A 12,710-nucleotide genomic window follows, 5' to 3' on the forward strand; every position below is an offset into this window, starting at 1 on the left:
CCTCAGGCCTTTCCCAGGCTGCGGGGCTCCTGGCCTGGGTCCTCCTGAGGTCAGAAGCGCAGCCCTGGCTCCCAGGGCCAGGAGGCTTCGGCCACGGCCCCTGCGTGGGGTCCACACGGTCCGGAGGAGAGCCTGCCTGCCGGGCCTCTGGCTCGCTAGGTTGCACCCCGAACCCAGCATAACTATCTCCCACATCAGCCCAGCGCGTCACTGTCCCCAGAGCCGAGGCCCTGGAGCTGGTGCTAGCGTCTGCTTGTCCTGCCCCAGTGATGTTGGTGCTGATCAGAGGGGCTGCCCTGGAGGGGCGCGGCCTCATTGTCCTGAGGGGTGAGGAAGGGGCTCCCGAGCCCCTGTCCCCTGCCACCCCTTGTCCTGCACATTGTCACCCTGCTGAGCCAGCCTGAATGGACGGGCCACCTTGTGGGGGACACACAGGGACTCCGGGGGCACCTGTCCCCCGACTGGAATGAGGGGTGGAATGGTGACCCCACACCCCATCCATGAACAATGGCTCAAGCGGATGAAACAGAACAATCTATAGACCCCACGTTCAAGGCAAAGCTGGGAGAAAAAAACGGAACAGTGGCAGAGCAAAGGTGTGGTTGGGGGAGTTCGGCCTGGGCAGAACCCCCCAGATAATGGTGAGGGGGGGCGGGGGGGCGGGTGTGGCGCTCAGAAGGAAGCAGGACGGGGAGAGGTCAGGGTGAGAAATGTCAGCACAGGAACAATGCCCATGCATAGCTTCCCTGCCCCTGCTAGTGGCACAGAGTGGCTTCCTGTGCTCCACTCTGCTCCTTCCACCTCTGTGAGGGGTGCTGAGGAGCTCAGGGGCTGGGGGTCTGCAGGCTGCTCCCCCTGGGGGAAGGACTGGGAGTTAAGGCCCTGGACAGTGTCCCTCACCCGCTCCTCCCCTGCACCCTTCAGCCTTGGGCCTCTGGGCTGGCCAAGCTCAGTTTGTCCAGCCACAGTGGGTGCTTGTCTGAATGGTTCTGGTCCTTGGGGACAGATGGGAGAGGACCTGGGGCCCAGCCAGAGGGGCGCTAGCCCAATGGAGGGTGATCTCTGTATGGCGTGGTCTGAAATCCCTGACATGTGCCTGACCTGCAGTGAGGTGCGGGGTGCTTACAATAGGCTGAGGCAGGAAAGCCTGAAGACCAGAACTAAAGCACACAGGAAGGGGTTAGTCTGCAGTAAGGACTTCCGCTCCTCCTAAAGAAGGGAATGGTAGAGCCAGGAAGACTGCAGCCTCCTCTGCTGGATCTAGAGCGCCCTCTGGTGGTCCATAGGCTTCATGGCGACAGAGGCTCTGGGCCAGCCTTCCTCCTCTTCCTCTTCCTCTGCCCCCACCCTGACGCCCCTTCTCATTGCCCCTCTGTGGTCTCAGGACAGGGATGTAAGTAGCACCTAGGTCAGTGGTGGCGAACAGCCGGCTGTTCTTTTGCCTTTGAAAGCTCTGAAAGGTTCGCCATCCCTGATCTGCTTCCTGCTTCTTATGACCTTGTTAGGCCTGGGGCTCACAGGCAGCCGCCCCAGTTGAGGCTCAGGACGGCAGCAGTTTAGGAGCCTGGATTTCTGCACAAGCATGGGCCTGGCCCTGGAGAGGACCCACCTGGTAGGAAGTGGCATCCTAATGGGAGTCCAGCGGGTCCAGGGAGGGAGGAGTTTGTCACCGCTAACATCCTTTTCTGCCCCAAGGCTCTAATACTGTGTTAGAGAGAAGGGCCCCTGTTCCCTGGGCACAAATAAAAGGAATCAGAGTCCTTGATGACCATGGTGTTTATCGCCCCAGACAGCTGGGCCTGACCCAGGCTGCTCTGTAACTGTGACAAGGACCCCAGGGACTGGCAGTTGCCTGGCACTTCGCTGTGGGCCCTTCTACCCACGTGTGCAGGCTGGCAGGGCAGTTACAGCCTCGCCCTCCCCCCTTTCCCCAGGGGAAGCTGTCTTTTAGGGACAAGAGGCTTCTTCTGGCTCATGGCTTCTTCCTTGAAGCAGGAGAGGAGGGAGATAAGAGACTCCCAGTAGGAGAAGCCAAATATCATCATCTTCCAGCAATGGTTCGGGGGTCCCGCCCAGGTCCTGACATGCTGAGCAGGTGCTCTCTGGCTGAGCTGCAGCTGCCCGCTGCCTTCTAGAGGTGATGTCCCCTGCAGAGCTGGCAGCACATCAGGCCCGGGTGTCTGGCTCCTCCACACTCAGAGGTACCTGGGCTTCATCTGTGCACTCACCCGGTACCTGAAAGGCAGGGGAGGGGCAGGGTCACCCCAGGGAGCCACAGGGACAGCACAGGGGTATCCACCAGTGGAGGAGGGGCAGGTGTGGCCACAGGATGAGGTGAGGCTAGGCGGCCTGAGCTGTGTCTTACCTCCCAGCACATCTGGTCCTCGTAGCACTGGGAGTCCGGGGGAGAGTCCAGGAAGGGCAGCCTCAGCAGGAACCCTAAAGGCAGCAAGGAAGGGTGTGAGAGGTCACCCCCACTGCTGCCAGTGCCCAGGGTGCGGAGGCAGAGGCCGGAGGCATCGTGACAACATGGCACCCGGTGTAGGAGAACCACAGCCATGTTGTGTACCAGGCCCTGTGCCAAGTGATTGACGCATTGCTCTCCTGAGAAAGCACAGCAACCCTAGGAGGTGAATATCATCCCTGTGTTACAAAGCAACCAAGGGCCGGAGATAGGAGTAATTTGCTCAGGTTTGCACGTGTGGCAGCTGATCACATTGTGACTCACAAGCCACAGCTGCTGCACCTCCTACGTCCTCCTACATAGCAGGGCACCGGAATATTTATCATACAATCAAGTTACTCAGTGAGCGAGCCGAATTTCAGAGGGTGACAGCCTCTGGGGTCCTGGGTTGGCTCTGAGCCTTAAGGCTAGACATCAGAAAGCACCTCCAGAATAGGGCCCAGGATGGTCTGCCTCTCTGGAAGAGGCTGGGGCGCAGGTGTGGGCTGGGGGTGAGGCCAGATGGCCTAGTGGCCCGGCCAGGCCTCAGCCTGAGGCAGGGCTGCCCTCTAGTGGGCTGGGGGAGCAGCACAGGGGAGCCAGCCAGGAGAAGACTGGCAGACCAAAGCTAGCCCGGAGCCAGGGCCCACCTGCACCTCTCCACCCCAAGGAGGCTGCCCCAGCCCCTCGACCTGCCCCTCCCCTGGCACAAGGTAATATCTGCACCACAAATCCATGAGCAGAGGGAATCAGTGTCAAGGACAGGATCCTGGCGCCCTCCTCTTGAGAACCCCTCCTCTGTTCCCCCTAGAGCCCGGGCAAGCCCCGCCCAGCCAAGGCCACTCACCAACGAGACTGCCGCCCACCAAAGCAAACGCCATGGTGACACACAGCCCAAGGAGCTGGTACACGGCCTGCGAAGTGGCGCCACGCTGGCCCTCGGCGATGAGTGGAAACACGGCCTGCAGGCTGCAGGAGAGTACACGGTGGGGTCGGGAGTGGGCTGCGAGGGCGCTGTGGGCGGGGCCTGGGCTGGCCATCACACAGCACTCACAGCAGGGATGCTCCGCAGCCAGGTGGCCTCCAGGGAGCCCTCACCTAGCCAGGCCACGGAGGCCAGCGGACACCACTCACCACTGTGCTGCGGCCCCAGCCCCACCTGGGGCTTCTCAAGTCTCGGTTTGAGGGTCCTTCTGCTCCCCGCTCCTGTGAGCCCTGAATTGCCAAACTAGATCCCAAGTGTCACTGCCTTTTATAACACTCAACCCTCCTGAAATTATTTCTTTAACTTCTGCTGCGCTCAACCAGGAGGGCAGTCGCTTGGGAGCATCTTGTTCTCTCTACTTTGCCTGCCTCACACAAATGGATGGGTATGTGGGTGGATGAACGGGTGGGTGGGTAACAGATAGGTAGATGGTCAGCAAGGTGGATGAAAATAGATAAAACAGAGAACACACGAAGGAGCATGACCAAGGCCGGGAATTTAGCTCAGTGCAAGCAATAATGACAGCCATGTGGGTTGGAGGAAAACTCACCCATCTCCGTAAGCTTGGTGGGTGGTCAGTGCAGTCACAAGGACCCCCAGAAGGGCCCCCAGGACCCCCGGCATCCCATGGAGATTGTGAACACCACAAGTGTCTTGCACTTTGAATTTGGATTCAAGGATGGGCTGGAGGACAGGACGGAGAATCAGGTTCCAGTGCCCTCTCCCACCCTGCCCTGGGCTATGGGGAGGTGGGAAGAAAGCAGCTCTGTTCTGCCCAGGGCCAGAGAGGCAGCTGTACCGTGAGGAACTTGTACCCCAGCGTGGAGACGGTCCCCGCCAAGAAGCCAGCTGCCAGGGCCCCAAAGGGAGTCAGCATCATTTCACCCGATGTGCCCACCACAACCCCGCCAGCCAGCGCTGCGTTCTGGACGTGGACCTAAGGACACGGGGCAGGGCAGGGCAGCTGAGGCCTCGCCAACCCTCACACCCACACGGAACCCAACACCACCCAGCAGACACCCACTGCTTTCCCTTTCCTGCTTTCATCCCGGCTCCTCCTGCTCTGCGCCCCCAGCAGGGCAGAGGGGCCCAGGCTCATCCCTCCTCGACACTTCCCTGCAGGGCTCAGTCCTCCCTGTCAGCTGTCCCTGTGCCGCCCCAAGGCCCTTCTACACACCATGTCGAGCCGCCCGTCCCTGCCAACCAGGGCTGACAGGGCGAAGGTGCTGAGCGTGCTGGCGGCCAGGGAGTAGTAGGTGTTGAGGGCTGTCCGGTGCTGCGTGTCCCCCAGTGACGTGGGTGCAGAATTGAAGCTCGGCCAGAAAATCCACAGGAAGATGGTTCCTGAGGGGGCAGCCAGGCAGCGAGCAATTCCAGATGTTCAATGCGAACAAGACGCCTGCTCGGCCTGGAGGTGCTAACCACTCAGCAATGGCAGCTACCAAGGCGTAGCACAAAGCCACCGCATCAGGGTTTTCATAAAGTAACAGGAAAGGAGAGCGGAGCCAAGCGGTGGCGCACACCTATGGTCTCCGCGCTCAGGAGGCCGAGGTGGGGAGGACCGACGGAGTCTTGAGGCCAGCCTGGGCTACATGGCGAGACCTTGTCTGCGGGGGGTGGCCAGGATTTAGCTCAGTGGTGCCATTGCCTGCCTTGCAAGTGCAAGGTCCCAAGTTTGATCCCTGGTACCAAAAAAAAAAAAAAAAAAAAAAAAAAAAAAAAGGAACACACAGAAGAAATGGACGGATTCCTAGCTACATATGAATTACCAAAGCTGAATCAAGAAGATATAAAAATCCTAAATAGCCCAATATCAGTCAAGGAAATTGAAGGTGTAATTAAAAACCTATCTACAACAAAAACCCCAGAGCCCAATGGTTTCACTGCTGAATTCTACAAGAAATTTAGAGATGATCTGATACCACTACTCCTCAAACTCTGTAATGAAATTGAAAGGGAAGCAATACTCCCAAAGTCATTCCTGGAAGCAAGCATCACCCTGACACCAAAACCAGAGAAGGATTCAACCAAAAAAGAGAACTACAGGCCAATCTCACTAACAAACATAGATGCAAAAATCCTCAATAAGGATACTGACAAACAGGATGCAGCAGATCGTCAGGATCAGACACCCTGACCAAGTGGGATTCATCCCAGGGATGCAGAGATGGTTCAACATCCACAAGTCAATAAATGGATCCACCACACTAACAGGACCGAGGACGAAAACCACGTAATCATCTCCACAGCAGCAGAGAAAGCATCAGACAAATGCCAACACCCATTCATGGTAAAAGCCCTACAGAAAACTGTAATAGGTGGTCTTTATATCAATCTGATAAAAGCCATCTATCACCAGGCCCAGCTTGTAACATCTAAATCTTGGAAACAGCTCAAATAGCTGTTAACTGACAAATGGATAGAGAAGATATGGTTTTCTTTGCACAGTGGAGCACTACTCTTCCATAAAAAGGGTAAGTCGGAGACATTTATAACTAAATGGATGCACCTTGAGACCATACTCTTTAGTGAAATAAAGCGGACACACGTGCTTAAATACTGCATTGTTTCTCCGGTGTGAGAAACTGAAAGTGGAAATAAGGACCAAATATAAAAAAGAGATACTGGGAAATGGGAAGAAAATGTTCAGACAGGAAGGGGGAAAGGAAAAAAGGGACAAGAAAAAAGAGAGAATCGAAGGAAGAAATGGAAACAACGGTTTTGTAAATAAGGAGGGGAAGAGAGGCTGAAGGGAGGATGGGAAAAAAGGAGCAAGATGTAAATTCCCTATGGTGAGTGTGATCTAAAATGTACCCATAAGTGTTTTGCTAAAAAAAAGGGAAAGGTAGAAGGTAAAGTCCAGGCACACTAGGCACCACAATAATACACAGGAAAACAAGGTGCTTATAACTGCAGCCCCTGACAGAGGCTGTCTGCTGCGTGCTGCGTGCTGTGTCCCCCGGCCAGCCCTGCAGGCCAGTCCTGGTGGAGACAGGGCGGGGATAAGGGACAGGAAGGCTGCGGGATGGTGGTGAGCCAGGTGCAGGAGGCATAGGGACCCCTCAGGCCTAAGTGGCCCAAGGGCTGGGTAAATCCACCACCCCAAGCACCGCCTCCAGGTGGGACCTGGGGAGGAAGGGCAAGCAACGGCCACTGCCTGCCGCCAGACTCACACCCAGCAAACCGAGCTGCGGCAGAGGCTTCGGAAGCTCCCGGATTGTGGTGGGTAGCTCAGGGCAGCCTTTGGGCTTCAGGCCAAGCTTATCCCAGTCTTGTGGGGCAGGGACGCCCAGGGAGGAGAAGGCAGCTGGGCAGGCGGGGTGCTAGGTCTGGCTGGAGCTGCAAGGGAGGGTGACAGCAGGGGAGGAAAGGGGCAGTGCCCAGGACGAGGGTCCCCGGGCCCCAGGAGCCCTTGAGCAGGCCTGGGTGGGTTCTGAAAGACCCCTGGGGAAGGTCTCAGGCCTGAGCACACCCTAGAGCTGGATCAGAATCCAGATGGGAAGGGGTTGCCCTCCCCAGCCACAGGCAGCATCCAGACCCTGGAACGCGGGCACCCAGAACCAGCGCCCGCACCGCCCCCTCCTCTGGCCTCACCAATCATGGCAAAAAGGTCGGAATGGTAGGTGGAGCTCTGGCGGTGCTTGCTCTTCTCCAGCCATGGCCTGTAGAGGACCCGAGAGACGACCAGCCCGAAGTAGGCGCCAAAAGTGTGGATGGTCATGGAGCCCCCAGCGTCTCTCGCCTGGGAAGGGAGGAGGCCGAGGAGGAGGCGGCCCTGCCCCTGCCCGCGGCTCTGCCCCTCAGCGCCCGGCCACACCCAGCCCGGGCACACTCACCCCCAGGAGGTCGAGGAGCACAAACTCGTTGGTGCCGAACAGCAGCACCTCCAGCAGGGCCATGAGCAGCAGCTGCGCAGGCCCCGTCTTGCCCAGGACGGCCCCGAAGGAGATGAGCAGGGCGCCCGCACAGAAGTCCGCGCTGACCATGCTGAGGTCGGCCGGGGGAGGAGGAGAGGGGTGGGAAGTGGCCAGGCGGTAGCCTGGCATGCGGGGAGGGCGGGGGGCAGGAGCCACGCTGTTCCCGGGCTCACAGCTCACAGCGGACGGAAGGACCAGCCACTGCCCGCCCCACCACCTTCCCGGTGCCAGCAGCCCGAGGGTGACAGGGCCCCGAGGAAGAGAGGCAGCGCCAGCCCCGCAGATGGGTCCACAAGGAGGCTTAGGCGAGAGGACCCGGGCAGTCAGGGAGGACTCCGATGCCCACCTCTCCACGCTGACGTGGATGTGGCTGCCGTGGAACGAATGGAGGAAACCCTGGACCAGTGTGGACCACTGCAGGGCAAAGGCGGCCAGGAGGAAGGTGAAGCCCACGCTGCTGAAGCCGTAGCGATGCAGGAAGACCATGAGGAAGCCGAAACCCACAAAGACCATGGCGTGCACGTCCTGGAAGCCTGCGGGCGCGGGGGTCCAAGGGCCCTGGGCTTTTCTGGCCACAGCTGACCATCAGCAGAGCAGCCACCCTGCCCTGCCCGGCTCGAACCAGCCAGGGCCACACTGAGGTGCAGCCAGGCCCATAAAGCTGCCAGCCCGAGCCACCCGCACAGAGCAGGCCAGCTTGGGGCAGTGGGACCCAGACTACCCCCGCTGCGCCCGTGTCAGGCAAGGGTCTGGAACCTTCTGCTCTGATTTGCTCTCTCTGCCCTACTCACTAGTCCCACCCCGGGTCTCTTCCAGCTGACCAGTTAAAAGTCCAAACTATGTCCTGCCCCGCTGCAGTCAGGCCCTGCCTGCCATGCTCAAGACCTTCCCTTTAGCTTTCTTTTCAATTTCTCCTTCCCGCTGGGACATTCTGCTGGATGTCTAACTTCCATCCCTCATCCATCAGAGTGGTGGCTCACGCCTGTAATCCCAGCACTCGGGAGGCTGAGGCAGGAGGATCGCGGTGAGTTCAAGACCACCCTGGGCTACATAGTGAGTTCCAGGTCAGTCTCAACGACATAGTGAGACCCTGTCTCAAAACAAAACAAAACAAAACAAAAAAAAACCCAGCCAAACAAGACACTTCTAGTCCAAAACATTTCAGATAAGGGATATTCAAGCTACACACAATTTCTGTTGTAAATTACCTCAAATCTCTTGGAGAAAGAAGCAGATTATGAGGGGAAAAAAAAGTCCTGGTCACTTTCTGCTTAATCTAAAGAGACACCAACAAGCCAGGAAATTATTAATGAACTTTGGAATACAATCTATATAACTTTAAGAGAAACAATCTCATGCTTTGTGGGGTGCTGTGTGTAAGGGTAAAGAGGAAATTAATTCACAAGCAGGGGTTGGATTGGGCTGGAGTCTGTGGGCCAAAGCTCAGCCAAGCCCAGGACCAGGGGCAGCGAGGGGCGGAGCCTGCCGGCCTCCTCAGGGCAGCCCTCCCTCCACCTGCTCCCCAGGCACCTAGGTCTCAGGATCCAACAGAAAGGGGGGCAGCGCTTAGAGCCAATGCCGAAGCCCAGTTCTCGGAGGACTGGCTGCTGTGCCCTCTTCCTTGCACCACATATCTGTTTTCATGGCCAAGGACAGCAAGACAACAAGGGCACTGGGCCCATTCCATGCCCAAACACTGCCGGAAATTGTCTTAGATGGCAATGATTACATCTCCTTATCCAGGTTTGTTTGCAAACAAAACTCAATTTCTTGGCGTTCTGGCTGGAGTCTAAACACCGAACAGCCTCCCTCCCCAGGGAATGCCCCACGGACTCTCCCTGAGCTCTGCATGGTGAGAGGTTATTCTGGCTGGAGCTGGACATGGTTAAGATGACCAGTACACACACCTTCTGGGGTCCCCATGGGGTGAGCTAGAGCCTGCCCTCCAAACCCACCCCCGTCCCATAGGAATTCAGTTGGAGAAGCTACTGCCCTCCCTCCACCCCTCACTACGGGGCGAGGCGGCAGTTACAGGAGGCCTTTAGTGTCAGACAGACTGGATCAAAACTGGCTCCCCCACCTTCTGACTTTGAGACTTTGGACAAGCCACTTGGCTTCTCTCAGCCTCAGTTACCTGTTCTGTAAAGCATAGGTATAAAACAGAAGTAGGAAGCTGGGTGTGGTGGTGCACACCTGTAATCCCAGTGCTCAGGAGGCTGAGGCAGGAGGATCACCAGGAGTTCAAACCCAGCCTGGGCTACATAGCAAGTTCAAGATCAGTCTGACCTACATAATGAGACTCTATCTCAAAAAAAGAAAAGAGAAAAAAGGAGGAGGAATAGGAACAAGGGAGGAAGGAGCAGGGGCGACTGTCCTCCCACTCCACTCCCACCAGCCTCAGGAGGACAACTGCCTATATTCTCTCCAAGAGCTCATGGGGCCTCTGGCCCTCGTCATGTCCCTCATCCCTCACCTCCTCCAAGAAGATCCTGAGTGCATCGACCCTAAATCCCTCTCCGCACAAGTAAGGTTTTTAAAAAGACTGAGAATGAGAGACTGAGATGTCTTTTAAAAGACTATCCAGAGCCAGGCGTGGTGGCACACAGCTGTGATCCCAGCACTCAGGAGGCTGAAGCAGGATGATTGCAAGCTAAAGCCCCGCCTGGGCAACTTAGCAATTTAGCAAGATCTTGTCTCAAATTTTTTGAAAAGGCTGGGGGCTGGGGATGTAGCTCAGCGGCCCCACATCTGCTTCACAAGCACAAGGTACTGAGTTCAATCCCCAGTACACCACCACTCCCCACACGCAAAAAAAAAAAAGCCTGGAGACAGATCAGTCCCGGTACCAAACAAACAAACAAATAAATAGACTGTCCTTTTTTTTTTTTGGTACCAGGGATTGAACTCAGGACCTTGCACTTGCGATGGAATGTCCATTTCTTTCCTTAAAACCTGTTCTCATATTTGCTTCCACAGCCATTGTCACCAGGGCTTCTTTCCTGCCTTTCTTATTTTCCATCACTTGCCTCATGGAATAAGAAAAGAGGTGTGGACCGGGTGTGGTGGCACACACCTGTAATTCCAACACTCAGGAGGCTGAGGCGGGAGGATGGCTGTGAGTTCGAGACCAGCCTGGGCTACATAGTGAGTTCCAGGTCAGTCTCAACTACATTGTGAGACCCTGTCTCAAAAAAAGAAAAAAAAAAGAGGGTGTGTAGTGTGGGTAGAAGCTCTAGTATGGGAATCAAGAGACCACTTCTAGCCTGGCTCCTTTTGAAAGCTGCCATGTAACCTTGGCCAGCTCACAGGACCTTGCTGGCTCCCTCCGCAAGTGGGAGACGGTTGACCAGATGTCCAGAGGCAGACCATACAGGACCCACAGTGGACCTGCGCTAGCAATGGCCAGCCCAGAGCTCGCCAAGAGCTGCGGGCTCCCTTTCATCTCCTGAATCAAAGGGCAATGACTGCCTTCCCTGTGACCCTGACCCCTGCCCTGGACACAGGAACAAGTGAGAAGCCGGCTCATCACCCGGGTCCTAGGGACTTCACAGGCTTCTCCTGCCCAAAGGGCCAAAGTCCACAGGAATGGCAACCTAGAGCCCAGAAAGAGGCAGAGTGTCCTGTTGTAAGTGGGGGAAGCAAGCAAAGAAGGAAGGAAGCCAGGCCGGCAGAATCCCGGGCCATGTTCTTGCTGCGCTCCCGGAGTTAGTTGAAAGCCACATATTGAGAACCCAGCACTGCAGCGGCACAGGGCGAGGCTGGACTCCAGGGTGCTTTGTAACAGGTGGGGCTTCAGGCCCCAGGGAATTCAGCACGGGGCGGGGGGGGGGGGGCCCGAGGCTCAGGGGAAGCAGCCAGCTCAGACCTCCGCTCTCTAGCTTCCCCTTCCCTCCTGACTCCTCTCTGAATGAATGAAGGGCTCAGCGGTCTGCAGCCCATCTCTGTAGCTTAGGTCTGGGTTCGTCTTTTCCAGCATGGCTGGGGGTCACACGTGAGGGAGAAGCTGTTGGCCTCTTCCTAGGCTGGCCCAGGTCAGAGCTTCCTGCCCAAGTCCGAGACTCTACCTCACACTTGAAACTTCTCAGCACTGTGGCCTTTGTTTTGCTAGGGCTGAGACAGGACAAGGCCTGCCACCAGCTCTGCAGACAGAAAGTGAGGTAATAACAGCCTGGGTTGTTTTATAGGAGACTTGCACACCCTACGCTTCGTTGAATGTCTATCCTTTACAGAGGCATTCATCTTCCTGTTGCTCATATGGGGGAAACTGAGGCCTCGAGAAGACCTGCTTAAGCATTTGTGATGAGAGTAGGATGTCTGATGCCCCTTGCCAGCCATAGTGGTACACACCTGTAATCCCAGTACTTGGGAGGCTGAAGCAGGAGGATCCCTGTAAGTCCAAGGCCAGCCTAGGCTATATAATGAGTCCAAGACCAGCCTCTAATTATATAGCTAGACTTGCCTCAAAAAAAAAAAAAAAAAAAGGCAAGGCCCCCAACCTTGAGGGGCTCCTTCCCCATGGGGGACACCCTCCCCCTCCTGAATCTTGTCAGCAAGTGATTCCAGCTCTGCCCCTCACATAACACAACGGAGGTCACAACCCCTCTGAGACACCTTCCTCCCTGTGAAACAGGCCAATAACCCTGCCATGGCTCCTTCTCATGACTAGCGGCGGCCGCCCTGTGGTCAGCCGGTTCTCTGACTCTGGAAGCGTCAGCTTTGGGGTCCTGGGAAGAAATGCCCGAGCCCAGGCTTGACAGCCCACAGGTGGGAGGGCTTCACACCCAATCCCTAGCCAGGGCCCTGGCACCTTCTGCCTACCTCTCCTGCCCAGCAAGATTCTCCTTCCTGTGGTCGGGGTGGAGCCCCTAAGAAAGGCAAAGGTCTGGCCTTCCAAAGCCCAAGAGGGCCGGGCAGGAGGTGGGCAGGAGAGTGTCACAGCTAGGGCTTTGGGTCTGGTTCAAATCCAGCTCCCCACTTCAGACTGTGACCCCAGCCACTTCGGTTCCCTGCGCCTCAGCTTTGTCGCGTGGGCTAAATGAGAACTCGCAGTTGCCATCCTCAGCCCTGCACCTGGAACCCAATGACTCTAGAAAGAAGGGGCCCTTAGCTCCCCAGAGGGGAGATCGGAGCCCCGAGCCCCACCCAAGACACCCGGGAGCTTGGGGTGTCTGTCTGCCGTACCCCGCACTCACTTGGGTAGCGAAAGTAAAATTCATTGTCTGCGTTACTGTGGTTGCCCCCGTGCCAGAGGGCAGCATCAGTTTCGCGGTTGTAGCGAACGAAGATGGCAAAGAGGATAGCGGTGGCTCCCTGGAAGAAGAGGCACAGCAGCGGCAGCTGCAGACGCCGGCCCCCGGCGCGCCGG

General features: G+C 57.0%; 1 protein-coding gene across 1 annotated transcript; it reads right to left on the reverse strand.

The window, feature by feature from the left end:
- Positions 1–1,758: 1,758 nt before the first annotated feature.
- On the reverse strand, positions 1,759–12,704 carry Rhbg (Rh family B glycoprotein). The gene is made up of 10 exons (XM_010643799.1): positions 12,538–12,704; positions 7,692–7,878; positions 7,265–7,415; positions 7,023–7,170; positions 4,606–4,772; positions 4,228–4,365; positions 3,979–4,112; positions 3,291–3,412; positions 2,366–2,439; positions 1,759–2,235 (listed from the first exon to the last, which is right to left on the reverse strand). The coding sequence occupies exons 2-10, from the start codon at positions 7,856–7,858 to the stop codon at positions 2,167–2,169; spliced, it is 1,170 nt and encodes a 389-aa protein (XP_010642101.1). The 5' UTR covers positions 7,859–7,878; positions 12,538–12,704; the 3' UTR covers positions 1,759–2,166.
- Between the last annotated feature and the right edge of the window lie 6 nt (positions 12,705–12,710).

Source organism: Fukomys damarensis, unplaced genomic scaffold (genome assembly GCF_012274545.1).
Source record: "Fukomys damarensis isolate Sample0158 unplaced genomic scaffold, DMR_v1.0_HiC HiC_scaffold_33, whole genome shotgun sequence".
Taxonomy (NCBI): domain Eukaryota; kingdom Metazoa; phylum Chordata; class Mammalia; order Rodentia; family Bathyergidae; genus Fukomys; species Fukomys damarensis.